Consider the following 27,759-nt stretch of genomic DNA (forward strand, 5'->3'; position numbering starts at 1 on the left):
GATTCTTAAGCTTCCTGCCCTGCTCAAATGCCAGCTCTACATCCAACAAGAGAGGGTGAGGGTTCTAGATAAAAGTAATCACTGCTCAGGCACACCTACAGACCTTACATGAAAGAAGGGATAAGGGATGATGAGCAACGGAAGAAAATGGGGTCATCCTGTAAAACTAAAATGTCACTTCAAAAGAGAGGGAGCCCTAACTCACCTGCATCCTGGCTGCCAGAAACCCAGAAGTCATTACTGCTGCTGCTTCTTCTAGACTCCTTTCTTGAGAAAGAGCAGAACCTTCAGAAAGCAGAGCTGGGGAAGGAGAAAGGATTCATGAGACCCCAAATCTGCCTTTTGGCTCCCAAACTTACCAGGACAATTTGTCTGTACACCTCCAGGAAGGATCTACAGAGTAAGAGATCAAAAAGGGCACAGAAGTAAGTGGCTCTCTTAGGACCAAAGAGAGAAGTCGAGGACGTTCCTCCCCAAGACCTCCTAACGCGATCTCTGTGGCCTGAGGTTTCAGATTTTGCCCAGACTTGTATCTGGGAATTAGGACACAGGCTGAATTCAGAATTGTGTCCTTTATGTGCTATGTGATAAAGGGCATGCAATTCAACCTCTCTGTACTCATGGGGACAATGTCCCCAGTATAAGGAACAGCTCAATGGCGTCACGGGGAGAATGCAAAATCCATGGAAATGAACTTGAAGCGTCACTACCTATGACCCAGACCATGTAGTAATGTGCACACCTCACTGTGAGTGAGCAGGGAGGTCTTGTGAGATTGGAAATGAAAAAATGAGTGAAAAAAAAGTATTAAGCATTTACCATGTGCAAAGCACTGGGCTAAGTGCTGGGGACACAATGGAAAAGGAAGATCATTCCTGCCCTCAAGCAGTTCACATTGCAGTGGAGGGAAGATTTTCATTTAAGTCTGATGGAAGGATCCCATGGTCTGCATGCTTTGCAACAGCAAAGCAGATGGGAGGACTTCTTTAATGCCATTTCCACTGTTAAAATTCCTGTCAGTGTCCAACAGCGAACCACTGGGCAGAGCCAAGATGGCACTTTCTCGTGCAGGGCCTGCAGCAGCAGTGGCCAGGCTGCACCTTGGCAGGGTTTGCTTCCCAGGATGGTGGCACAAGGATTGCCATTGCCCAGGCTCTTGGGTTCCAGGTGCTGGGCTGTTTCCAGGTGGCCTGACCTGCCAGCACATGCTACCTCCAGCCTAGCCTTCAGAGATCTGCTTCGTAAGGCTGGCTGCTTGGGCAAACCTTCCTGTTTCTCCCTCAGTGCACCCCTGGGAGTCAAATAGGAGTGTCACTGCTCCCTCGTGTCTTTGTTACAGTGAGTTGGAAATGCCCATGGGGCTCTGTATTGGCCAATGTGATTCTGGCAGATGCTCTAGAAAAGCAAGTGATTGAAAAGCTAAGGTCCAAGTCCATCCTAGAGCCCAAGCTGAATTACGCCAGCTGTCTTCACTCTCCTCTGTCCTCACAGGAGAGAGGGTTGAGGGCGGGCACCAAGAAGAAACTCTACTCAAGGGCACCTGATGAGTCAGTGCAATAAGGGCTTTTGCCAAAAGCAGATTTTTTTAAAGATAACTGGATCCACCAGCCCTTCTACTTATGTCATGTCTTATGAGAAAATACATAATTAACTTATCACCCAATTAAACTGTTGTCCAGAAAATCTGGGACAAGATTAAAAGATGGCGTCCAACATTAGCAGAAATTAACAAATGCCTTTTTTTCTTAAAGTGGATTCAGAATCTTCAGAGGATGGATTATAAAACTTGAATTTCCTTACTAGGAAAATTCTATAATACATTCCTTTACATCAGACCTGTGATTTCATCAGAGTAGAGCAATTAAAAAAAAAAAGAACTCTATCAATGCTGACTGGCACCTACCATATAACTTAAATCTTAAGTTGCCTAGAACACTAAAAGCATATAGTTCTAGAGAAGAAGGAACAACAGAAGGAAATCAATCATTTATCTGTCTACTATGTGTCAAGCACTGTGCTAACTTTTTTTACTGAGGCAATTGGAAAAGGACTGTCCATATGCTAAATGAAAGGTATAACAGATTCCTTTTCCTTTCTCTCTCCTTCCCAAGTATTGATTGATATCCATAAAATATTAAAAACAAAATTTGAGGAAGGCCTGTAGCTTGTTGACTAGTTCATCTATGTAGAAATTATAAGACATAGATATAAAAAGGGGCAAGTCAGTTTCAGTCTACATGGAAAGAGGAGCTCATTAGGAGATCATGGACCCATTGGAACGATTTATGAAGTCTGGCCTATTAGTCTTAACTTTCAAAACCTTTTGGTTCTCTAATCCAGTATTGGCCAGGGGTTAAGTGTCTGAGGCCAGATTTGAATTCAGGTCCTCCCGACTTCAGGGCTGATGCATAGCCCTGTGCTAACCATTTTATAAATAATGTCTCATTTGATCTTGATAACGCCATTATTATCCCCACTTTACAGATGAGGAACTGAGGCAGAGGTTAAATGATTTGACCAGGGTCATACAGCTAGTAAATAAATATCCTGAAGCCAAAATCTCCACTGCACTGTTTAGCTCTGCCCATTAAATGATGCTGCTTCACATTATAAAAAGGATTGTCTCTGTGCATTTACAAAGAGAAAAGGCAGAGATAGATTACAAGAAGTCACACCAGACTAAAATTATTCTCTTTTTGATAGGCTAAATAGACTAGATCAATACAGGCAATGCCGTAGACATAGGATACCTGAATTATAGCAAAATACCTGACAATCTTTTATGATATTCTTATGAACAAATGGAAACATAACTGAAAGGTTTTATTGTTAGATGCTTTAATAATTGAAGTAATGGACTCAAAGGACAGAGATTAATGGCACAATGTCAATCTATAATTGATAATTATAATTCAATTTATAATTCAACCTATTATTGATAATTATAATTCATAAATCATTCCAATAGGTCCATGATCTCCTAATGAGCTCCTCTTGTCATGTAGACTGAAACTGACCTGCCCCTTTTTATATCCATGTCTTCTTATAATTTCTACATAAGATGAACTAGTCAATAAGCTACAGGCCTTCCTCAAATTTTGTTTTTAATATTTCATGGATATCAATCAATACTTGGGAAGGAGAAAGGAAAAGGAATCTGTTGTACCTTTCATTTAGCATATGGACAGTCCTTTTCCAAACATGCATGTCCTTGAAGCCTTATGAATCCCTTTTCTCACATAAGTCATCTCTGTTAATATAAATTGGAAATTTATAATTTAATTATAAATTTTTAAATATTGGAAATATATTCTTCATGTTTTTACAATAGATTTTGGATCACAAATTTTATTCTACTTTAAGATAGTATTATTCCATGATTTATACTCCCTATTACTATAGGAAATTATGGGTGTCGAATAATGGTTTTTCATATAATCAAGTAATTTAGGATCCTAAGAGCATTATATAATTTCCAAAATGCAATATATCCCATTCTTTATTCTCCAATACAATTCAAGCACAAACTCATTGTCCATGACAAATCCTTTTGTAATGTCCTAATTCATCACTAACCTCTTCCCTCAGATCTCACATTTTTAACTGAGTGTGTTTTCTTCATAAGTATAGCAAATTTAGTGAGGGCATACTCCGCACAGTGCAGAAGACAGTAAATAGAAGTTTTCCTAGAACTTGTGGTCCACTATAGATCTTTTTCAGAGAAAACACAAATTTGCAAGCCTCCCTCACTTGTATTCAGAATATTGACAGGCAGCATATAGTCTCAATTTGGAATCAAAGGACATGGGTTCAAACCTCAGCACTGTTACTTGCCCCATGTGTGACCTCAGGCAAATTATTTAAGTTGAGCTTCAATTCTCACATATGTAAAATATAAAATGGATTAAGAAATCTCTACAACCCTTTTCAAATCTAAATATATGATACCTTATGTTATGACTTTTTTGAATCCAAGTGTTAGTTTTACATTTTTGCTTATTTCATCACCTTAGATTTAGTTAAGAGTCTAGGCTGCATAGTCTGACTATATCACAAAATTGTTATCTCTTAAAATTCCGTGTCACTTGTAAGAATATTGCCATTTGCAGAATTTTCTGTAAATGAAGTGGAACTGGTTTGGTCTTTAGCTTTCATGTCTATCCATTTGACAAGCATGTTCCCTAGCTGAGGCAGGTCCTGAGCTCCTTCAGTCTCCACATTATGGCACTGACTTTTTATTTATTAAAACTTCTCTAAGAAATAATCAAACTCGATGTCTTTACTTTTATTCTTTTCTCACTTTTCAGAGTCAGCAGTTTTTAAATATTCATTATTAAATTATTAATATTTAATATTCATATTGGGAATCATTGTCTTCTCACATTTATCCTTTATTCTAATTTGGTACTGATTTCAACATTTAATGTAGCTATTGCTTAACTGATACCACTGATTATATATTACCTGGTAAAATAGTCCATTTCATTGTATGCTTGGTGTTCTCCATATCCAATTAGCCCTTTTGACTCTCTTTTTGAAGAAGTATTTGATATATAGGTATGAAATTTCTTGAGTAATCTACAAGCCATTGGCTTGTTTCATGTTTCAATCACAAATCATGTTTTCCAGTGGCTTTTTTTTTTTCCTGTTCTCACCTGAGCCCCACATCACATTGAAATCACCAATATCAAGTATGTGTTTGATTTGGTTGGGAGAATGTTACCAAGTTATTAGAATTTTTCTACATTATCATATTCTGCAATAGATATTGGCACATAAACTCTTATCTTCATGATGGTCCCTCCTTTACAAATATGCTCATCATTAGCATTGCACAGTAAGATAAATTGTTCCATAAAACCATGCACAAGTCAACCAACTCCACTACTGCTTTCATTCTCTCTCCCAAAGGAGACTACTAGACATCCTTCTGTTTAGATGCCCTCTGGTCTCAGGATACCAATAATTATCATATTTGTATATAAATTTGTCTACAAATGGTATGATCCTTAGCACTCTCTGCTACCTTTTTTTAGTGGAAGGGAAGGGGTGGCACAGAACTAGAGCCTTTGGATTATTTGGTTATTGATACCAAAGAATTCATGACCAAATGACTAATATCCTATTAGGGAGGCTCTCCATGCTTAATTAGGCTGATCCTCAGACAGCAGGAACAAACCTTTCTCTTGGATGGCATTCCCCATTAAATTTGACATTACCTCCATGCCATGAAGAGGTATCAAAATAGACTATGGAAGGAGATAAAATTCCATAAGAAAGTTATATAATCATATTGTTGTCGTTGTTTCGTCATTTCAGTCTTGTCCAACTCTTCGTGATCCCATTTGGGGTTTTCTCGGCAAAGACACTAGAAGTTTGCAATTTCTTTCCCCAGCTCATTTTACAGATGAGGAAATGGAGGTGAAGAGGGTGAAATGACTCACCCAGGGTCATACACCTAAAAGTGTCTGAGGCCAGATTTGACTCAGTACTTTTGACTCTTTACTCCAGGACATTGCTCTGTCCACTGTACCACCTAACTTCCCTATGAAATCATATCCTCTGGCTAGAAAAAACAACCACCCAAGTTGGAAGTGGGGCAGTTCATGGGAGAAAGGCCTAAGGTTTGAACAAATGGCAAACTCAGCAATGTAATCTGGCATCCAAAGAAGCTACAAAGTCCATGTTTCTATTTGGATCATAATACAGGTTAATTTTTTTCTTAGTTTCTAAGCACAAATAAACCCTTTGAAAAACTAATCTTAACTGATACTAAGTGAAATGAGCAGAACCAGGAGATCATTATATACCTCAACAACGATACTGTTTGAGAATGTATTCTGATGGAAGTGGATCTCTTCGATAGAAAGAGCTAATTCAGTTTCAATTGATCAAGGATGGACAGAAGCAGCTACACCCAAAGAACGAACACTGGGAAATGAATATAAACTGCATGCATTTTTGATTTTCTTCCAGGGTTATTTATACCTTCTGAATCCAATTCTTCCTGTGCAACAAGAGTATCTAGGATATACTGTAACCTATTTAACCTGTAAAGGACTGCTTGCCATCTGGGAGAGGGTGGGGAGGGAAGGAGGGAGGAAGGGAGGGAGGGGAAAAATCGGAACAGAAGTGAGTGCAAGGGATAATGCTGTTAAAAAAACCTGGCATGGGTTCTGTCAATAAAAAATTATTTAAAAAAAAGAAAAAGAAAAAAGAAAAACTAATCTTGTTTCAGTTTAATTAAGAAAAAAGAGGATGTTTCCATAACTTGGGCATGACAAAAACTGGATGGTTATGACTGTGGGACCCAACCTAGAGGGCAGAGTCATAGGTCACGCTGGGACATACAAGGATACATGGACAGATTCACACCCACCTCATCCTATTTCTAATTCTCATCTTTCCTCCAGCAAGAAAGCCTCAGCCAAGTCCTCCACAGTCAGCCCTCGACATATCTCAAGTGTTTTGTTTTTGCCCAAGAACTGTTTCCTACAGAAGACGAACAAACTTGTGGCAGCCCCAACAGCTCCCGTATCTGTTCTTACATCCGTCTCTGCCGGGAAGCCCAGGATGTTTGAGGTGGATCTTCTTGGCTTCAGTCTTGCTCCCCTGGCAATCTTCTTCCATCTTCCTGTGGGACTTAAGCTGGGAGGAGAGGCAGGATGGGGACACCAAATACAATATCACTTTAACTGGGACCTTTGTCCTGGTGCTCAGCTGTCTCCCCCACACCGACAATCTCCCTGTCTCTGGTGCCCCCAAGCTCAAGCCACTACAGAGCCCACCAAAAGCCAGCGTCAGCAGGAGGGGACCAGCAGCACCATCATACATTCCAAACCTGGGCCCTGCAGAGATGGGCAGACATCCTAGATGTACAAACTAGCACAAGATGAGTTTAGTTCGGTAACACATCTCTTACAGCAGCATAGCATTTGAAGATGAGTAAAGGGAAGCCCTGGAAGGTCAGAGCTAAGATCGACCATCCCAGTGGACCTGGGAAGACTTATGTGTGAAGGACATCATCACTTTTTGCAGAATTGGATGGGCACAACATTTTAGGGCACAATACTTCATTAAACTGGAGAACATCCACAGAAAGAAGAGCAGGATGACTGGGCCAGTCAGGCCTGCCACAGGAGGGATGGAGCTGAGCATATTTAGCCCAAGGCTCAGCTGACACAGGTTTTCCATGTATCTGAAGGATTTCACGTGAATGAGGATTAGCCAGTTCAGTTTAGCCCCAGAGGGCAGAAGCATTTATATAGTGCTCACTATGAATCATGCACTTTATACAAATTTATGCACATAGTCTCATCTGATCTTTGCCACAACACTGCTATTGCCCTATTTTACAGTTGAGAAACATGAGGCAAACAGGTGAAGTTACTTGCCCCGGGTCACAGAGCTAATAAGGGTCTGAGCCAGATTCAACCTCGGGTCTTGTCCCCTAACCCCTAGAAGCAAGTGGTGAAAGCTGCAGAACAAAGCGTGGTGTGAGGGAAAAGAGCTCCTAAGGATTAATTACTAAAACTTGGACTGGTTAAGTTTCTGTGAGGTAGTGGGTTTGTGCCTCCTTACCACCACCACTCACTGGGCATCTTTAGGCCAAAGGTGTATGACCTTTCCTTGTTGTTGCAGAACGAGGTTTCTCATCCATTTTTGTGCCATGGATCCCTTTGGGGACCTGATGAAACCCATGGACCCTTTCTCAGAACGGTTTAAACACACAGGATGAAATGCAAAGGACTACAAAGAAAGCCAACTGAACTACACCATCAAAATTCAAATAACAAAGTCCACAGATCTCAAGTTGTTGTAGAAAAAATTCTTTTTCAGGTTGAGGCCAAATTTGGTCGACTTTAAAATCTCTCCCACTTCTGAGACTGTGTGATTCTATGGAGAGATTTGCTCTAAGTCAGAAGCAAAGGCAAGACTCAAACCCTTGCACTTAACTCTAAATCCAGTATCTTTATCATATCATAGCCAACAGGCATACAAAATGGTACACTGCCAATCAAGTAGTAGAAGCCTGACCAAGTTAATAATGCTTGTAAATTATCAATAACCACATGAAAGTAGGCTCCAGATCACTAATAATAGGAGAAATGCAAATCACTCCCAAAAAACTGGCCAAGATGATACAAAAATCTGAAGTATGGGGGTGAGCAATGGGAGGATAAGCAGACTGCTATACTTCTGGTTAAGGTGTAAGTTGGTCCTACTATTCTTGAACACAATTTAGAATTTTAGTTTAGTGGTAAGAAAAGCCAGTACTCCCTATTGATCTGGTGATACCAATCCTAGGCACAGAGATGTAGCTCAAGGGACTCAAAACCAGAAAGGCTCAGAGAGATGAGAAAACATTTCCCCCTGCTCCACTGCAAAGGCAGGAGAATCACAAATGTGATACATTATATATAATAATGTCATTTGTTAAGTATATTGATCAGCTTTGCTGAAATTTTGCTCTCTTTTTTCTTTCTCTTTTTTTTATTCTTAGCTCTTTGGGAGAGGAAAAAGGGATGCAAGGAGAACTTTTAAGTGATTTAAAAAACAAATGACATTTACAAATATTTAATTTTACAAGTTTTAAAAGTTTCAATGTGTACTAATTTGTGGAAGTAAAGAATTGGAAACGTAGTAGAAGGCCATTAAATGGAAAAGGGGTGAACACACTGTGTTATAGGAATATAATGGGAGACTTGTGCAGTTAGAACAATGAATAGTACTGTTCCTAGATTCAGAGGTCCTGAATTCAAATTTTGTCTCTAATGCATGCTTGGTTACCAGTAAGGCCTTTGGCAAATCAATATCCATAGCCCTCAGTTTCTTCATCCTTAAACTATGAGACCTGGGATAGATATCTAAGTATTCCCATACTTGGTTCCCTTCTAGATCTAGTTCTATGATCTTATGAATATGAAATTTCAAAGAAACATGGGAAGCTTTCCATAAATCATGCAGAGTTAAATAAGCAGGACCAGGAGAATAATATACATAATGTCTGCAACAATATAAATACAGCACTAAAAAGGAAGCCATTCTCTGAATAGCTGAATCAGATAGATATATTCCTCCTGCAGAGGTAGCAAGGGAACTACAAAAGCTAGAGCCAGGGGTCCTCAAACTTTTTAAATAGGGGGCCAGTTCACTGTCCCTCAGACTGTTGGAGGACCAGACTATAGTAAAAACAAAAACTTTATTTTGTAGGCCTTTAAATAAAGAATCTTCATAGCCCTGGGTGAGGGGGATAATCTTCCTCAGGTGTCCCATCTGGCCCGCAGGCTATATAGTTTGAGGACCTCTGAGCTAGACAGTAGAGATTATTTTTGTTTATCTTTTTCTTCCAAGTGATATAAGAGAGAAAAAAATAGAGCATATACAAATGACTGATTGTGCGATGTAAAAACAAAAAGCTACAGTAAAAATTCTAAAAAAAGTTTTGTTCAAAGAACATTACAAACAACTGTGATATGGTAGAAACAGTATGGGGAATGAGGGTCTGAGATCTTGTAGGAATGCCAGTTCTGCTGTTTACAATCTGGGGATGGCACTTAAATTTTCTGGGTCTCAATTCCTTATCTACAAAATGAGGGGTTGGTCCTGAAATCCTAGAACTATATATAATCCTATGATTCAATAAAGAAGTCATCTCTTTTAGCAAAGACCATATGGCATGGTGGATAGAGAGCTATCCTTGAAGCCAAAGAGACTGGGATTCTAATTCTTGCCTGGCTGCGTGACTGTGGACAAATAATTTATTTTCTTATTGAATCAATTGCAGAGAAGATGCCAACCTACCATGGTACAGATTCTTCAGCTAGGAATTCCCTACACCAATGAAATAGTAGGTCTTATCCCCTGTCCTCCTTTAATAGGTTGGGGACCTTGATCCGTTGAACAGCACAAATCAAGTTCCTGAAATGAGTTCAGATTCACAGAGCTAAAAGAGACCTCAGAGATCACTTTGTCTAATCCATACCTGAAGAAGATTCCAGGTGGTACAAGGGAAGGAGCACTGACTCTGGAGTTAGGAGATCTGAATCCAAAAACTGCCTCTAACACAGACCTATGACATTGGCTAAGTCATTTAACTTCTCTGGACATCAATTTCCTCATCTATAAAATGAGGGGTTGGATGAAATGGCTTCTGATGGCCATTCAAGATCAATGGTTCTAAGAGGTAATAAACGTTTGTTTGAAGAATTCTGGGGAAAGAGAACCCACAATCAGCTGAGATACTTTATTTCACTTTTGGACAAGTCTAAATATTAGAAAATATTTTCTGCCAATCACATCCAGAGAGTAAGCTATGGAGACTAAACATGGATTGAAGCATAGTATTTTCACTTTTTTATTTGTTTTTTTCTTTCTTATATTTCTTTTTCTTTTGTCTGATGTCTCTAAAACATGACAAATATGGAAATATGCTTAAAAGGACTGCACATATTTAACCTATATCAGAGTGCTTGGTGTGTTGGAGAGAGGAGGAATTAAGGAGAAAAATTTAGAACACAAAAATTTTACAAAAATGAATGGTGAAAACTATCTTTACATGTATTTGAAAAAATAAAATACTATTGAAAATCCTCCCTCCAAAAAACTGAAATTATTTTCCTCACAAAATGACATTGTCTTATACGAGTTCTAACAAAAAGTCCATGCAGAATACATCTAATCCATAGTAAATCAGCAGGCATATTTATCTAAGATTTATTTACCTGATAACTAATGTGATAGGTGCTGGATATATATTAACCAAAATAAAACAGTTCTTGTCCTCAAGAAGCTTACATTCTATCAAAGAAACAATATGTAAGTAGGGGTATTATGTGGTGCCAAGAGCAGAGCTCTGGGCTTGAAGTCAGAAATATGTAAATTTAAATATAACTTCAGACATTTATTAGATGTATGCTGCTGATATCAGACTGCAAGTCATTTAACCTATTTTTCTCTCAGTTTCTTTATCTGTAAAATGGGTATAATAATAGTACCTATCCCTCTGAATTGCTGTGAGGATCAAATGAGATAACAGTAAAGCATTTAGCACAACACTTAGCACACAGTAAGCAGTATGTAAATATTAATTATTGTTAACAATTAATACATACAAACATAAAACATATGTAAAATTATCATGATATGCTGATTACATTATGTTTTACTTAGGAAACCCCAGAGAAGCAGAAAACAAACTAATCAATGGTTAATGACTTGAGTAAAGTAATAGAAATACAAAATAAATCTACAAAAATATCAATATTTTTATAAAATTTATAAAGTTCTGAGAATAATCAGATGGAAGGAGATAGAGATAGATAGATGGGTGAATGAATAGCTAGATAGCTAGATAGAGGGCATAGATAGATTGAATGAACAGGCAAGCATTGTTAAATGCTTATCATGTCAAGGGCTTATCAGGCTTAGGAGGCAACAATGAGAGAAATTCTATTCAACTACTTCAAAATATATACATCTTCTAGGGAGGAATTCATAATTAGGTACTATCCTCAACTCTTATTTTACCCCCCTCATATCCGATTTGTTGCCAAGTCTTCTTGTTTCTCCCTTGATACTAATTCTCAATATTTCCTCTCCTCTTACATGACCACTTTTCTAGTACAGGCCTTTATCACCTCCCACCCGGATTACTGCAGTAGCCTGGGGCCTCTCAGATTTAAGTTTTCCCCTACGGATCCAGTCCAGCCTCCAATCAGTTGTTGATGTGGCTTCTTATTACCTCCAGTATCAAATATAAATCTTCTGATTTTTGCTTGGTCCCCTTCCAGTGTTCCTGTTCCTCCTCTCCACATACCTCCTGTCTTCTTCCATGCAGCAACATTGGTGTCCTTGCTGTTCTGCACATGAGGAGGAACATCTCCCAACTGCAGGCATTTTCTTCCTCACCTCTATCTTTTGGTTTCCCTGGCTTCCTTCAAGTCCCAGAAAATATCTCACCTTCCGAAAGAAGCCTTTCCTAAGCTTCTTTAATGTTTGTATCTTCTTTCTAAGATTATGTTGTTTTTGGCATTCAAAGGCTCCATTACCTAGCCACCTTTATTTTTTTAGTCCTCTAACAGCTTACATCCCACCAGTTATTTCATCCAGTGATTTGGGTCTCCTAGTTGTTCCTTAAAGACACTCCATCTCCCAGCATTTTTTCCCCACCATCCCCCCATGCCTAGAATAGTCTCCATTTTCTGCTCTGGATGTCTTCCTTAACCCCTCTTAATTCTCATCCTTCCCCTCTGTCAGCCATTTCCTATTTATCTTGTCCATCTCTGGCTTTGTATGTATTTGTTTGCCTGTTGACTTGTCCTGGTGGATTGTAATTAGGGGGCAGGAATTGTCTTTCTTCTTTTTGTATCACCAACATTTAGCAACAGAAAAAGCTCTTAATGTTTATTGACTGAATCCTCCAATTATCTTTATCCTTAAACATTGTTTTATATTCTATTAGATTGTGTAAGCTTTGTGAAGGCAGTGTATCCCCATTGCCCAGCACTATTACTGCCACAGAGTAAGCACTTAGAAAATGCTTGTGGATTGATTAGGAAACTATGTATAATATATAAATGAATATAAAATATATGCAAAATAAATACAAAATAATTGGGAGAGTGGCTATCAGCAGCTGTGGACATCTGTAAAAATCTATTGTAGATGTAATGATCTAAGTTTTGAAAGCAACTTGAAGATCCTAAGAGGCTTTGGTATATATTATCAGTCAATAAGTATTTATTAAGTACCTTAAGGGTAAGGCAGAAAAAAATTCTTGCCCTCTAATAGATGATGCAAAAAACTATGTACAAACAAGATAAGTAGGAGATAATCAATAGAAAGGAGTGAGTGACAAGTCTTGTGGGTAAGATAGGAAAAAGTTTCTGCCCTCTAATGGAGGAGAAAAATGATGCAAAAAAATTATGTACAAACAAGCTATTTACAAATAAATAGTTAATCAATATAAGGAAGGTATTAGTCTTAGGAGGCTCAGAAAAGGCTTCCCGTAGAAGGTAAGATTTTAGCTGGGACTTGAACGAAACAAGGGAAGCCACGAGATGGACTAAGCAAGGAGAGGGATCTAGGCACAGCCAGAGAAACTGCCTGGAGAAGCGGAGTGTCCTGCTGGAGGACAAACAAGGAGGCTGGATCGAAGACCCGGCGGGGTGTAAGAAGGTGGGGGCTAACTGAGGAAGAGCTTTGAATGCCAACTCCTCAAATTATCCTGCTCTAGAACCCATTTCCCTTTTCTTCTCAAGGCAAAAAACATTCCCACTCCCACAAACTGAGTCTGATGGCATGATCTCCATCCCCATACTGGCTGCCCTTCTTTGGACCCACTCAAGTTTATCAACGCCCTTCATAAAATATGGCGCCTAGAACCCAACCCAGAACTCCAGATAATGATGCAGTCAAATACACACTGTCACATGGGTATAGGGCGCTTACACCCAATCCCAGACGTTGAAGCAGCTCCTCCCAACGCCCATCCAGGCTCGGACAAGCAGTCAGGAGAAACTCGGGGTCCAGCATCCCTTCCCAGGACCTGCCCGGTCTCTGACGTCAGGCCCTCTCAGCTCCGCAGGCCCCGCCCTTCTTCGAAGTCTCTTCACAGCGGGGGGGCTGACGTCAGACCTCCCCTGCCAAACTCTCCCCTAACCCCCGGGAATCCCCTTCCACACCCATCCATCCCTAAGGAACCGCCTCATCTAAAACCTTCCCGATCCATCTCTGTCTCCAAGCCGGTAACTCCTGATATGGGATACTAGGAGCAAGCCAGCAAGGGGAGCCAGGATTTATCTGGGACAAGACTCACCTTCCAGTCGCCAGAAGAACAAAGAGCCGAGCTCTGGCTCCAAAGACTACTGCGCCTGTGCGGACTAAGCCGTTGAACTATGATTCCCAGAACCCATCGCGCTCTAAAACGACCAGAGCAAACTGACATTTGCGGAGGGCTTCTAGAAAACGAGATTGGTACGGGTGATGTGAGCAGAACCGTATCAGAATGTTCTGGGAAATGGAGTCCAGAGATTACTATGAGCAAGCGCTCTCCCTAATGGCGCAAGCAATTGACGCTGATTAATTAATTGAGCGCTTATTGCATATCCTGCCCTGAACAGCAAGAGGAACCCATCTTTCTCTTGCGACTTTACCTGCCCTCGAATCCAGTCTCCGACTCCATTTCCCAGAAGTCTTTGCGGGTCTCCTTTCCAAATACCTGCAATAATGTCATTTCACTTACACTAAGTACAATGCATACATAGCAGGTCAAAATGAACCATTTCTCAGGGTACTTAGGTTTTGCTAGGGGAAAATAACACATAAAATAATTGGGGAAATAGAAAGCAATGTAATGGAAGGAAGGAGCGCTAACAATTGGGGCAAAAGCTCTTAAAGCAGTTGACACTTCAATTGAAGCTTGAAGGGAGTTAGGGATTTCAAAGTGGAGGTGGTAAACTAGGGCATTCCAGAGAGGGAAAACAGCTTAAATGAGACACGAAGCGGATCTTAGCTCAGGGCTTCTCAGGGACCCAGCGCTTTCTTTGCTTTCAGGAAGAAGAGTAGGCTGAAACAAAGTAATGTGTTTGTTATGATGTGGACATTATAGTCAGTGCAGCCCTGTGTGTAGGCAGCCCTGTAGTTAGGGCTGAGGTCTATATGTCTATGTCCACACCTTGCAATAAGTGGGTTAGAAGTGCTAGTAACAGGGGACTCAGAATAGGCCTTTTATTTGAGCTAAGTTTTGAGGAAGCTAAGGAATCTAAAATATTAAGTTGAGGATAGAGTAATTTCCAGGTATGGAGGAGAGAAAATGGATAGGAAGGAGAAAAAATGTAAAAACCCTAAAAGCATCTTTGACATGGATTTCAGAATACTTTCTAGGTCCAAATCTATTAAGAACTGTAACTCAAGTCCTCACAGATGTATTTCCTTTATCTCTAGTCAGCCAGAGAATACAAATACTTCAAAGGCATTTAATAAAATAGCATTTTAGAACATTTCCCTCAAACCTAAATCATACTCCCACAAATATATGCCCATTTGATGGGGAAAATAATTGTCCTTCATTCTCTAAGAGAACCAAAATAACATCACTATGTTTGAGTCAAGTTATTGCGACTGATAATGGCTGATCAGATCAACAGGAGCTTAGGATACTCTGCCACAAGTTGGACACAAATAGTCCCTATGAGTATCTAAGGTGGATTCTCTAACTTTGCACTTGAGAAATATGAGAGGTGACACGGGGAAAATGATCATGCATAGGGATTATACATAAGGAAAATTATATATAAGGAATACATAAGGCAGCTAGGTGGCATGGTGGATGGAATATTGAATTTGAAATCAGGAAGACTTATTCTCGAGTTCAAATCTGATTTTACTGGTTGTGTAACCCTGAGCAAGTTACTTAACCCTGTTTGTCTCGGTTTACTCATCTGTAAAATAAGATAGGGAAGAAAATGGCAAACCACTCCAGTATCCTTGCCAAGAATATCCCAGGTGGAGTCACAAAGAATCAGATATGACTGAAATCACTCAACATGACCAGGACACACCCATGAAAGGATAACCCATTTTTTTGAGGGTATAGTATTATAGATATGACATCATGGCTTTGCTCTCACTTAAGTTTGCCCAGTGATGACTGGGGCATCTCCAACCTTGCTCTCACTTGCCAGGAGTTGTTCTGCAGGTGCTCTGGTACTTGGTGGCAGCTGGATATCTGCTCTCCATTGGCTTCTGATTCCTAGTCATCCAGATTTGGAGTTTCTCTTCCTTGGCCATCTTAGTTCCAATCTCCTACAGTTCAGTGATTGACCCCCTCTTAAGACAAAACCTCCACACCCAGCTAACAACGAAAGGCAGAGTACTCAAAAGCTAAGCTAAGTCTATCTTTCCTCCCAAACTGTTTACTCAGCATTCCCAATATAACTCTTTGGCTTTACTTCAATATAAAATTGTAGGAAAACAAAAGTTTAAGGAAACAAGGTATGGTACATCAACCAGATTTGTCATCTACAAAGCCCCATTGCCAGTTTGGTGGCCCAATGGGCCTGCAATCAGCAAGACGAGTTTAAATCCTAAATCAGACACTTCCCAGATGTGATGCTGGGCCGGCCCTCGTTTCCTCAACTGTACAATGGGGCTAGCAATAGCACCTACCTCCCTAGATTGTTGTGAGAATCCAATGAGATATTTGTAATAGTAAAACGTAGTAGGTGCTTAATATATGCTTGTTCCCTCCTTTCCCTTACTCCCCCCATTTCGTCCCTCCCCCCAGTAGTTTTGGGGTGCTATATTTTTACCAGCAGAAAACCTACGTTTGGCAGAAATTTGATTGTCACGGATTTTAAATGTCAAACTGAGAAACATGAGACCTCCACCTCCTTTTAGTTTTGTTTAAAACCATCTGTTTCCGAGATCGCCTGATTCACACGCAGTGTCACTCTCCGAGTAGAGGAAACGATAATAACTACTGCTGCCGCACTCTCACCTCAGCCCCAAAGATAGACGGACAGAGCGCCTGCGCAGTCGGAGTTCCTCCCAACCCCCTACCGCCGGAATTCTTCCTCGTGAATTCCATTTCCCACAATTCCACTTCCACCCTTCTGAGCAGGGCGCAGGCGCGACCAATCTCCTACGCTTTCGGGAAATGTAGGCTGGTAGCGTCTCTAGCGCATGCGTACTTGCTCTTGGGCCTGACTGATGGACCAGTGCTTTGTCCCGCTAGCTGGGAGTGTAGGCACGGGTGAGTCGTCTGGGAAACGGAGCTGAGGGGAGTGGGAGCGGGCTAGAGAGATGGAACGCGGCTGTGGGAGGGGGAGTGAGAGGAACTGGAGAAGGGGCTGTGCGGTGAGTGGGAAAGGGGCGGGAGTGTTAATAACATCATCAGCAATAACTAGACTAGTCGGGATTGGGACGTGGCGATGGGAGACTCCCGTGGGAGGGCCCTCCCTCTGCCAGTGCGGATTGTCCGAGAGTCCGAGGTGCGCGGAACACCGAGACTCAGTGATGCCTTTGCGCACGCGTGTCAGAGGGAGCACTCGAACTCGGGGCTCCTCTCCCAGTGTGTGCATTTAGGAGGGGAAAATAACGACATCTACCTTTGTGAGCAAGATACTGCTGAGGAAATAGGCACAGAAAGTGTTTGAACAGGCTTTATTCTGGAAGACGCCAAGTCTTCTGACTCCTACTGCAGTCTTTTATTTTATTTTATTTTTTAATTTTTCCTTGTGACATTGTTACATTTGCCCACCAATATTAATGTTAAACTACTGTCCTAGAAGCCCTCGCCTCCTTTACTGACTTTTCTTCTTCTGTTCCAGGATTGTTGAAATTCTCCAATTTAACTGATTCTATAAATTGATGCAATATTCTATAATACAATGAGGGGCAATGTGATAGGGTGAATGGAGAGCAAGCACTTGGTGTATAAATTTAATTTCAAGGCCTCCTCTGGCACAGTCTAGCTCTGTGGCTTTGGATAAGCTATTTAAGCCCCTCATGTCCCCAGACAACCCTCAAAAAATATGTTAGAAAACAATCTATATCTGTGGAAGGAGTTTCCCTGTAGAAAGTTCCCCATAAGTCCCTCACAAGTCACGTCTGTCTGAAGATTGTCTTAAATAATCTCCATGGTCTTTTTCAGCCCTAACATTTCTGAATCTATATAGTCACATCTTACAAACAGAAGTCAATTAATAATGCAAATGTCAATCAACAATTGGAACTAGAATCTTAAATTCAGAAATGGCCTCAGAGCCACAATAATCCAATCTTTACTTGAAAGTTACCCCTCTACAATATACCTGACGAGGGCTTGTTTGAAGACATCTAGTGAGAAGGAACAAAGCAATACATTTCACCTTTGGACAGTTCTAATTGTTAGAATATAGCTACAACCTGAGGAGAAATCTGAGGTTTAGAGAGGGGAAGAAACTAGCCCAGTGTGACAATGCTTTGTAAAAACAGAGCTAAGCTGTCTAGTCCAGCCCTCTTATGCAGTGAGCCGGGAGAATAAAGCCTGAGTGAAAGTATATTACCTAATACTGCACAGCTAAGTCAGAAGCAGCAGTCTAGGGCTTTTCCCAACTCCGTGTTACGTGGTGGAGTTGGGGTTTTTGGTTGTTGTTCCAGGGTTTCAGCCTTCTTCTAAGAATACTGGGCATTGGTCTGCAGGATAGGTATATGATTCCTCAAGTTGATTCCTCCTCTCTCTGCTTCATAGCGGCCTCCAGTTCTCTAGGGCACAGCCTGAGACTTCTGAGAGAGGACTTCCTGTGGTTCAGACTCACATTAGAAACTCAGAAAAGCTTCCAGTTCAAGACCCACTGCCACGGAGGCCCCACATCCTGGGTCCACAGGTCAGACCACATTCCTCAGAAATTAGAATTGAAATGGAGAAGAGAAGAGAATGGAATTGGAAGAGAAAGCCTCCGGGAAGCCAGGAGAAAGCCCACTGTTCCCCAGGACCTCTTTTTAGAACTATAGCAGCACAAGGAGGAGAAAACCCAGGAACCACTGGTGCTGGAGAAGTTCCTGTCCAAGGGAATCAGGACTTCAGCAATGTCAGGAGATCAGATGAATGTCAGAGAGGAATCACTGTGGAAGATAAGATTCATATTCTTCAGGAAAGAGGTGAGAATTACAAGTCTAGGAAAAGGAAAATATACCCACTCAATAATCCATCACATTCATATAGTATAATTTATTTAGCTTTCCCCTATCCTATGTTCATCTACTTTGTTTCTAATTCTTTGCCACCACACCACAAATATATGACTCTAAATATTTTAGGGTTTGTTGTTGTTTTTATTGTTATCGTTTAGTCATTTTCAACTCTTCATGATGGGGTTTTCTTGGCCAAGATACTGAGATGGTTTGCCATTTCCTTCTCCAGCTCATTTTATGGGTAAGAAAACTTGAAATGAATATGGTTAAGTGACTGACTTCGAATCACAGTTCAGTTAAGTGTCTGAGGCCAGATTCAAACTCAGATTCTCCTGACTAGGCTTATCACTCTATCCACTATGTCACATAGATGTCCATATTTTAATGTACATGGAGTCTTTCTTTGTGTCAATGGACTTCTTGAAATATATGCCTAACATTAGAATCTCTAGGAACAAAAATATTGACATTTCATTTATTTATTTGTTTGTTTATTTTTTTGCTGAGGCAATTGGAGTTAAGTGACTTGCCCAGGGTCATAGAGATAGGAAGTGTTAAGTGTCTGAAGCCAGATTTGAACTCAGGTCCTCTTGACTTCAGGGCAGGTGCTCTATCCACTGCATTACCAGCTGCCCTAAAATATTGACATTTTGACCATTTTGTTTGCATAATTACAAATTGCTTTATAAAGTGCTTGTACAGATTTACAGCTCCACCAACAATGTATTAGTGGATTTCTTTCCACAACCCCTCAGATTTGATTATTCCCATCCTTCATCTTGGCAAATTTACAAAGCGCGAAATGAAACTCTCTTATTGGTCACCCTCTTCTGAATATTTTCAGGAATACTGTCTTTGTGACATTTCTCTCTCCTAATTCTCCTTGTAACTGTCTGACCATTCCATTTCATCTTTATCTTCATGTAGGTCATTTCCATTATCCATAGAGAGTCTCCTCCAAGAATCTGTTCTGGTCTCTTTTTTCTTTTTTCTTTTTTTCTGTATTATCCTACCTGATGATCTCATCAGTTCCTCTGGGTTCTATAATCATCTCTATGCAAATCTATATAATCAGATATCTAGATTTAGATCTGTATATTCAGCCCTTGTCTTTTCCCTGAGTTAGTCTCCCATCATCAGCTGCTTTTTGAAGATCTTGAACTGGATGTCCTATAGGCATCTCAAAAATCAACATTTTCAAAGCAGAAATCCATGATTTTCTCCCCATCCCAAACCTCTTTCTATCGTTTTTCTTATTGTCAAGGATACTTTCTACTATCCTCTTCCTAGTCACCCAGACTTCCAACCTAAATGTTATTCTCAACTCCTCTTGCACTTACCCTGTATAGCATTCTGTTGTGAAGTCTTTTCTACCTTCACCATCTCTTTTGTAGGTCCCCTTCTTTCCAGTCACACAATCACAGTCCTATGTCAGGCCATTATCATCTCTCTCTTAGACAATTGCAATAACCTTCTGTTTCAAGTTTCTCCTATTCTAATCCATCCTTCACTTCGTTAATAAAGTGATTTTTCTAAAGCACACATATGCTGTGTTACCCCTTCCCATTAAATTCTAGTAACTCCCTATTATCTCTAGGATCAAATATAAAGTCCCTTTTTGATCTTCACAGCCTAGCCCCTTAATACCTTTCCAATCTTCTAGCACTTTACTTTCATCTCTATACTTCACAATCCAGGACAGGGGCCTTGATGTTTCTTAGATGAAACAAGATATCTCTTGGTCAGTGTTTTTTAAGTGTCTGTCTCCTGTGCCTGTAATGCATTTACACCATTATTTCCTGTTTTCCTTGGCTTCCTTTAAGATTTTACTCTTTCCCTTCTTATTCTAGATGTGTTGATTTTGTTTGTGCAAAAGCTTTTCAATTTCATGTACTTGTAATGTCTACTTTATCTTTTTTTCCTCCCTCTGACTCTTGTTTCATTAAGAATTCATCTGCTATTCATACCTCTGAAAAATATATGACCTTATAATTTTATGTATTGTATTATTTAAAATTTTCAGGTTATATATCCATTTTGAATTTATTGTGAAATATGGTTTAAGATACTGTTCTAGGCCTAATTTCTGCAAGTTCATTTTCCAATTATCCCTGCAACTTTTATCAAATAAAGAAGTCTTTCATAAGTATTTTATGTTTTGGGGTCTATTGAATATTGAATTTTTAAAATTGTTATCTTTGTCTAGTCCTTTCCATTGGTCTTCTTTAATATTTTGTAACTGTTACCAAATAGATCCTACTGTATTGATGACCATTCATTTTCTCCAACTTTTGCTGACACTTCTCCCTGCCTTAGTCTACAGCTTTCCTGAATCATTATCACTAGTATTTTATTTTTCCAATTACATGTAAAGATAATTTTCAGCATTCATTTTTGTAAGATTTTGAGTTCCAATTTTTTTCTTCCTTATCTCCTCCTCCCCAAGATAACAAAAAATCTGATACAGGATATATGTGTTTTTTAAATATATTTCCATTCCTGCACCATTGTCATTGAAAAATTTATCACCCTATGACTCATCCTCTTCCTAATTCTTTAAATGTGAGTATCTTGCAAAGTTCAATTTTTGGTCTATTTCTCTATTCTTCCTTGGTTAACTCATTCATTTCCATGTATTCCATTACTACCTCTATACAAATCATTCTTAAATCTATATCTTTACTATTAACCTCTACCTAATGTTCCATGCCTGGATTTTCCAACACCTTCTATATAACTTCACCTGTATATCTCAAACTGAGCTTATTTTCTTCTCCCCAATACCTAACTGCCTCCTCACCCAATGTCACTATCTAATCCATCTCCCATTCTTCTACTTTCTCTCTTAATGTCTCATTTGTATTTTTTTAGGGTGCCACAACTCTCACCAAAGGCCAGGTTTCCAATATCATGTCAAGTTTCTTTTACAGCAGTCTCACACTTAATTGCCATCACCCAGCTTCCCCAGCTTCTCCCATCCCCCATACACACATATTTAGGTTCTCTTTAACCTAGACTGGAGACTCACTACCCCAGATGCCTTATTGTTCTCTCTTATCTTCCTACCTTTATTATCATTACTCACTATACATTGAATACCTTCTCTTCTCCCTCAATGTCTACCAACTATTGGAGTCTTTTATTTCTTTTTTTTCTTTTCATAGTTTGGATATTGCCATTTTTAGGAAGCCTTTCCTAATATCCTTGAATGGGGTTTCTCTCCTAATTCATATGTATTTGACTTCTCTGTATTTTTCATATTCTGGTTTCTAGGCAATCAGAAATTTCTTTCCCTGTCTTGTCTCTCCTATTAGATTTTGATATATAACACACTACTTTTCATGCCATAATCCATTTCATGGTCCAGGGACAGAACCCAAATCTCAAGTCACATTTCTGAAGAGCCTAAGGTTGGTTACAAACATGTTTAAAGGGATTTCTGGCCTGGGGAATCTGAAGACACAAGACTACAGTGCTCGCCTTCATTATAACTTTTCTCTCAAATAGCTCCATGGTCTCTGAAGTCCTCAGTTCCCGCAAATTGCGACACAGAAGAAGAGGCAATGGTTGCTAAGTCTGTCACTTCCTGGGTAAGTTGGGTTCTCCATCATTTAGCCTGCATGTTCCATATCCCCAAGCATGGACGTGTTTCCCTTCTTTATTCTTGAATGTCTCTTTTCCAATACAATCCCAATGAGAGCCCAAGTCCCAAATTTCTATGTCTCCAAAGAAGTCAGCATATTTTGATGAAAAAAAATCTAGAAATTGGGAGTCAGGAGATCACAGTTCAAGGCTATGTGACCTCTTATGTAACACTTTTTCTCTCTCTGGACTATATAGTATCCTTTGTAAAAATACTCTTATTTTGAATTATAATAAATGATCTCTGAGAGCCAGTCTAAGTCTAGAATATAGAATTTATATTATACATTGTATGTCTGGTATTAGGGAGGTTAGGAGGGAACAGAAGACAAGAGAGTATTCTGGAATATTAGCTTCTTTGAACAAAGGACTCTGATAAGATTGGGTTCACACTCTCTGCCTCAATGTCTGAGAATGTGGCTCTGAGCCCTACTTCTATTTCTATCAAAGAAAGAAAAGGTTCTGTTATTAGCCAGAACTTGAAACAAGGTACTAAGTGGAGTTGAGGAAACAATGGTTAAATCCAGTTTAGCATTGATTTAATCCTACAACAAATAATGGTTTCATAGTGATATAATGATTGGTGTATACTCAATGTGGGGCATATAAGCTAGGAGCCTTAGCCAAGATGGACATTCGGAGAGAGCTAGAGGCAGAAGCTGGCAGAGGCAAAGGACTGGCGGCAGGAGCTCAAGCTCTCGGAACCTAGGAGAGAGATAGGCCTCTAAGAAAGCTAACCAGGCCCCAGGAAAGGAGACAAGACTTGGAAAGAGACAATAAAGGATTTGGACTTTAACCCCTGGCTACTTGTGTGGTGATTACTGAACCAAAACGAGGGCTGCCTCCAGTGACCCCAAGAAAACCTCAACAGAGAACATTATATTTTAGAGAGAGCATTACAAGGTTCTAGCTCAACATCCTTATTTTATCAATGAGTTAACTAAGGCAGAGTAACTCAAATGACTTGCTGAAGTTTACCTAGTAAGTTAATGGCAGAACTTGATTAATTTTGAAAGAGATGCCAATAATAATCTGCCTCAGGTCACTTTTCCCTTCTAAACACTTTTAGCTCTAGCAGAAATCCATCCAGAAGAAATAATAATAATGAATGGTGCTTACATCAGGCTGTGAGATTTGCAGAGCACTTTAATAGTTCATTTCAGTTGAAACAATATGAAATGGGCATTTGAGATATTATCATCATTATTTTACAGCTAAGTCAGAGAGATTAAATACTAGCCCATGGTCACACATGCAGTATGTATCAGAAATAGAATTCAAAACCAGTCGTCTCCTGACTCCAAACCCCAGCACTCTTTCCACTATGCCATACTATATTATATCTACCTTCCTTGCCCCAGGTGAGTGCTATTAACTCCAGCCTAATCCACTAAGGACATGTTGGGGGATGGCTCCTGAGCCAGCAGAAATCTGTGTTTCAGGAAGCAGTGACATTCAAGGAGGTGACTGTGAACTTCACCCAAGAGGAATGGGAACACCTGGACTCTCTTCAGAGGGACCTCTACAAGGATGTGATGTTGGAGAACTATAGGAACCTGGTCTCCCTCGGTAAGGTTACTTTTCCCTTGTAAATCAGGTCTACCTTTGAGGATACCAGTTATTAAATGCTTTTTGACTTCCACTATGCTTAGACAAAGCAGTTCAGTCTTCCAGGAATCCTAATCTCTTTAGTCAGAAACAATGATAATCTGATCTTTGTTATCAAGTAAAAGGAGTCCCAAAATACTCTTGGAAATCTGCAACTCATTTTGGCCCTTCCCCAGGCCAGCAATGGACTTTCTGGCAGAATTCCATTGCAGAAATCTTCGTATGATAGAAAATCCTAACGTTATGGCTGGGAAAGACAAGCTCAATTTATTTGTACTCCCTTACCAGTTATAGAATCTTAGAATTAGAAAGGCACTTTGAGATAATTTAATCTGATGTGAAAGCTGGGGCCCAAGGGTAGAAGAAAGTCATACAATGGTACTCAAATCTGTGTCTCGATCCAATATCCCTTCTACTACATTATGCCTGTTGTAAATATGAGATTATGGTCTCTGAGCCCATTTCAACTTTCCTATTATTCTGAGTCTAAATAGAAGGTAGATTAACCATTTATGATACATGGTTAGGGGAAATTCATGTTTCAGAGCAAGTTTGAATGAATGAACTATTCTTTCCCCTTCTATTTTCCAAAGACTGGATGATTCTTTGATTTGTCTAGGTAATATGTTGAACTGGTGACAAAACCAGACTGAAACCCAGATTTTCTAAGATCAAGGGCAGAGTACTCTTCATTGTGTATCACTTCCACGTGAACCATTCAACCACCCCCTTTGAAAAACAATGCTGAATCCTTTCATTTTCCATTTATTATATAAACAGGGTTCTCTTGTTTCTTGATAAACAGGACTTGTGGATTCCAAACCAGTCATGATCTCTTGGTTGGAGCAGGGGGAAGAACTGCAGATGCCTTATCCTCAAGAAACTGAAAAAGGACTGATCTTAGAAGGTACCTGTTTTGGTGAATATGTTCCATTCACAGATGAGTCCTTACAACTACCAGTCTACCTATTCATTGAAATGTGACCATTTTTAATATATTGGATATGCATGATGTGCAAAAGTTTGGATTTGGTCATCACCAAATCAAGAATAGTGTTTAATTAAGATTCTGTGACTTTTGTGTCGGGAGAAAGACAAATATTTCCCCAGTAGTTCTTCCCTATCAGAATACACAAGGTAACTCATTGTGTGGCCTTAGGTAAATCCTCTGAGCCTCAGTTTTTTACAAAGAAAAATCCTATCTCTTTCATCAGAAACAGTGATATCTGATACTTTTTTTTAAATCAAGTAAAAGAAATCCCAAAATACTCTTGGAAACCTGCAACTCATTCTGGCCATTCGCCAGGCTAGCAAGAGACTTTCTGACAAAATTCCCTTGCAGAAATTTTTGTAGGATAAAAATCCTATCCTTATGACTGGGAAAGGCAAGCTAAATTTCTTTGTACTCCCTTACCAGTCATAGAATCTTACAATTAGAATTGTGTATCGTGCCTTGTTTTAGGCACTATTTGATTTAAACAACCATGGATATATCCGTACCATTTGAATTAAAAATCTCTAAAAGCTTTTCCCATTCAAATGACATATGAATTCCATGTTACAAATGAAGGATTAATTTTTCCCATAAGGGTTGGAGTAAATTTCTGAAGTCTTTCCCTCTATTCATTCCAACATCAGAATTCTTATGATTCTTAATTTTTTTCCAGACTGGGAGACCAAGTGCCAGACCCAAAAATCACCTCAAAATCATGAAGAAGTAGGTCAACCAAAGAGATTGGTGGAGACACTCAACAGAGAAGTTTTCAATCAGGATTATATGCTTGGAAAAGCTCTTAAACAGGGGAGCAGATCTTTGAACCAAAAGGAGAATATTGGAGAGACTCAAAGAAAACATTATTCCCAGGAAAATTATTTCCTACAACTGACTAACAAAAAAAATTTCACTGCACAGAAAGGCCATAAATGCAATGAATTTGATAAAACCTTCAATCAGGACATCTGCAAACAGACAAAATATTGGAATCATAATGAATGCGAGAATTTCTTCAGTTATCATACAACCCTTACACACCTCAGACACTAAATGGAAAAGAGAAATCCTGCCAATGTGAGAAATGTGGGAAAGTCTTCAGTATTAATGTTGCACTTGGTGAACATTATCAAATAAATGCTAGAGAGAAATCTTATGAATGCGATGAATTTGGGAAGGACTTTAGCCACAGCTTATTCCCTATAAAACCACAAAGAATTAATACTGGAGAGAAACATTGTGATTATAAAGAATATGGGAAAGTGTGCAATCAGAGAGCAAACATTACTGTACATCAGAGAATTCACACTGGGGAAAAATCTCATGAATGTCATGAATGTTGGAAGTCCTTTAATCAGAGGTCTGGTCTTATTCACCACCAGAAAATTCATCATAGAGGAAGACCATATCAATGTAACAAATGTGGAAAGGCCTTCAATACTGGTGGAAGCCTCATTGAACATCACCGAAAGCATACTGGAGAAAAGCCCTATGAATGCTCTGAATGTGGAAAAGCATTTAGCCATAAACCGTATCTTATTCAACATCAGAAAATTCATACAGGCGAGAAACCTCATAAATGTAATAAGTGTGGGAAAACCTTCAGGACCCGAACACAACTTAATAGACATGAAAGATTTCATACTGGCGAAAAACCCTATGAATGCAGAGATTGTGGGAAGGCCTTGAGTGATAGCTCATCCCTAATTGAACATCAAAGAATTCATACTGGAGAAAAACCCTATAAATGTACAGATTGTGGAAAGTCTTTTAGTAAGAGAGCCCGTCTCACTCCACATCAGAGAATTCATACTGGTGAAAAGCCCTATGAATGCAATGAATGTGAGAAAGCCTTTCGGGATAGCTCATCCCTTATTAACCATCAGAGAATTCATACTGGAGAAAAGCCTTTTGAATGTAAGGAATGTAGGAAAGCCTTCAGTCGGAAAACAAACCTTACTGTTCATGAGCGAATTCATACTGGAGAGAGACCCTATGAATGTCATGAATGTGGGAAGACATTCAGTCAGAGGTCTAGCCTTATTCACCATCAAGTTATCCATCATGGAGAGAATGGCTACAAATGTAATGAATGTGGAAAAGCCTTCAGTATTGAAGCACACCTGATTGAACACTGCCGAATACATACTGGGGAAAAACCCTATGGATGCCATGAATGTGGGAAAGCTTTCAGCCGAAGTTCATCACTTACTCAACATCAGAGAATTCATACTGGAGAAAAACCCTATAAATGTACAGAATGTGGGAAAGCCTTCTGTAGGCGCACCCATCTTACTCAACATCTAAGAATTCACACAGGAGAGAAGCCTTATGAATGTAGCAAATGTGAGAAGTCCTTCAGTGACAGATCATCCCTTAGTCAACATCATAGAATTCATACTGGAGAAAAACCCTATGAATGTAAGGAGTGTGGGAAGGCCTTCAGTCAGAGAACTCAACTTAATAAACATCAGAGAATTCACACTGGAGAAAAGCCCTATGAATGTCATGAATGCAGGAAGACCTTCATTCAAAAATCTGGTCTGTCTTACCACCAGCGAATGCATCCAGAAGGGAACAATTATATATGTAATGAATGTGGCAAAGCCTTCAGTAGGAATTCTTGCCTTATTTATCATCAGTTTATTCATGATAGGAAGAAACCTTATGAATGTAAAGTATGTGGGAAGATCTTCCCTTATAACTCATCTCTTATTGAACATCAGTTCATTCATATGGGAAAAAAATCTTTTGTATGCAATGAATGTGGAAAATCCTTTTTCTTGAGCAAAAGCCTTAAAAGACATGAGAGACTTCACGTGGGAAAAAAGATTTTATGA

At 39.5% G+C, this 27,759-nt stretch overlaps 3 protein-coding genes across 3 annotated transcripts in view; 2 read left to right on the forward strand and 1 right to left on the reverse strand.

The window, feature by feature from the left end:
• Positions 1 to 13,855, reverse strand: part of LOC127544970 (zinc finger protein 501-like) — a 26,176-nt gene extending 12,321 nt beyond the window's left edge. Inside the window, exons 1-2 of the mRNA XM_051971961.1 lie at positions 13,820 to 13,855; positions 206 to 300 (exon numbers count right to left, since the gene is read on the reverse strand). Of these exons, the coding sequence (XP_051827921.1) occupies positions 206 to 238 (33 nt within the window). The 5' untranslated portion in view covers positions 239 to 300; positions 13,820 to 13,855. The remainder of the gene's footprint in view (positions 1 to 205; positions 301 to 13,819) is intronic.
• Positions 13,434 to 26,061, forward strand: LOC127548150 (uncharacterized). Its single transcript, XM_051975406.1, has 8 exons — positions 13,434 to 13,748; positions 14,124 to 14,250; positions 16,402 to 16,756; positions 18,236 to 18,645; positions 22,186 to 22,268; positions 23,763 to 23,889; positions 24,734 to 24,835; positions 25,596 to 26,061. Exons 1-8 carry the CDS (start codon positions 13,434 to 13,436, stop codon positions 25,970 to 25,972), a joined length of 1,896 nt encoding a protein of 631 aa, XP_051831366.1. The 3' UTR covers positions 25,973 to 26,061.
• LOC127548161 (zinc finger protein 665-like) lies at positions 26,027 to 27,759 on the forward strand. The gene is made up of 3 exons (XM_051975417.1): positions 26,027 to 26,038; positions 26,302 to 27,118; positions 27,239 to 27,759. Exons 1-3 carry the CDS (start codon positions 26,027 to 26,029, stop codon positions 27,757 to 27,759), a joined length of 1,350 nt encoding a protein of 449 aa, XP_051831377.1.

The sequence above is a fragment of the Antechinus flavipes genome, chromosome 1, assembly GCF_016432865.1.
Source record: "Antechinus flavipes isolate AdamAnt ecotype Samford, QLD, Australia chromosome 1, AdamAnt_v2, whole genome shotgun sequence".
NCBI lineage: Eukaryota > Metazoa > Chordata > Mammalia > Dasyuromorphia > Dasyuridae > Antechinus > Antechinus flavipes.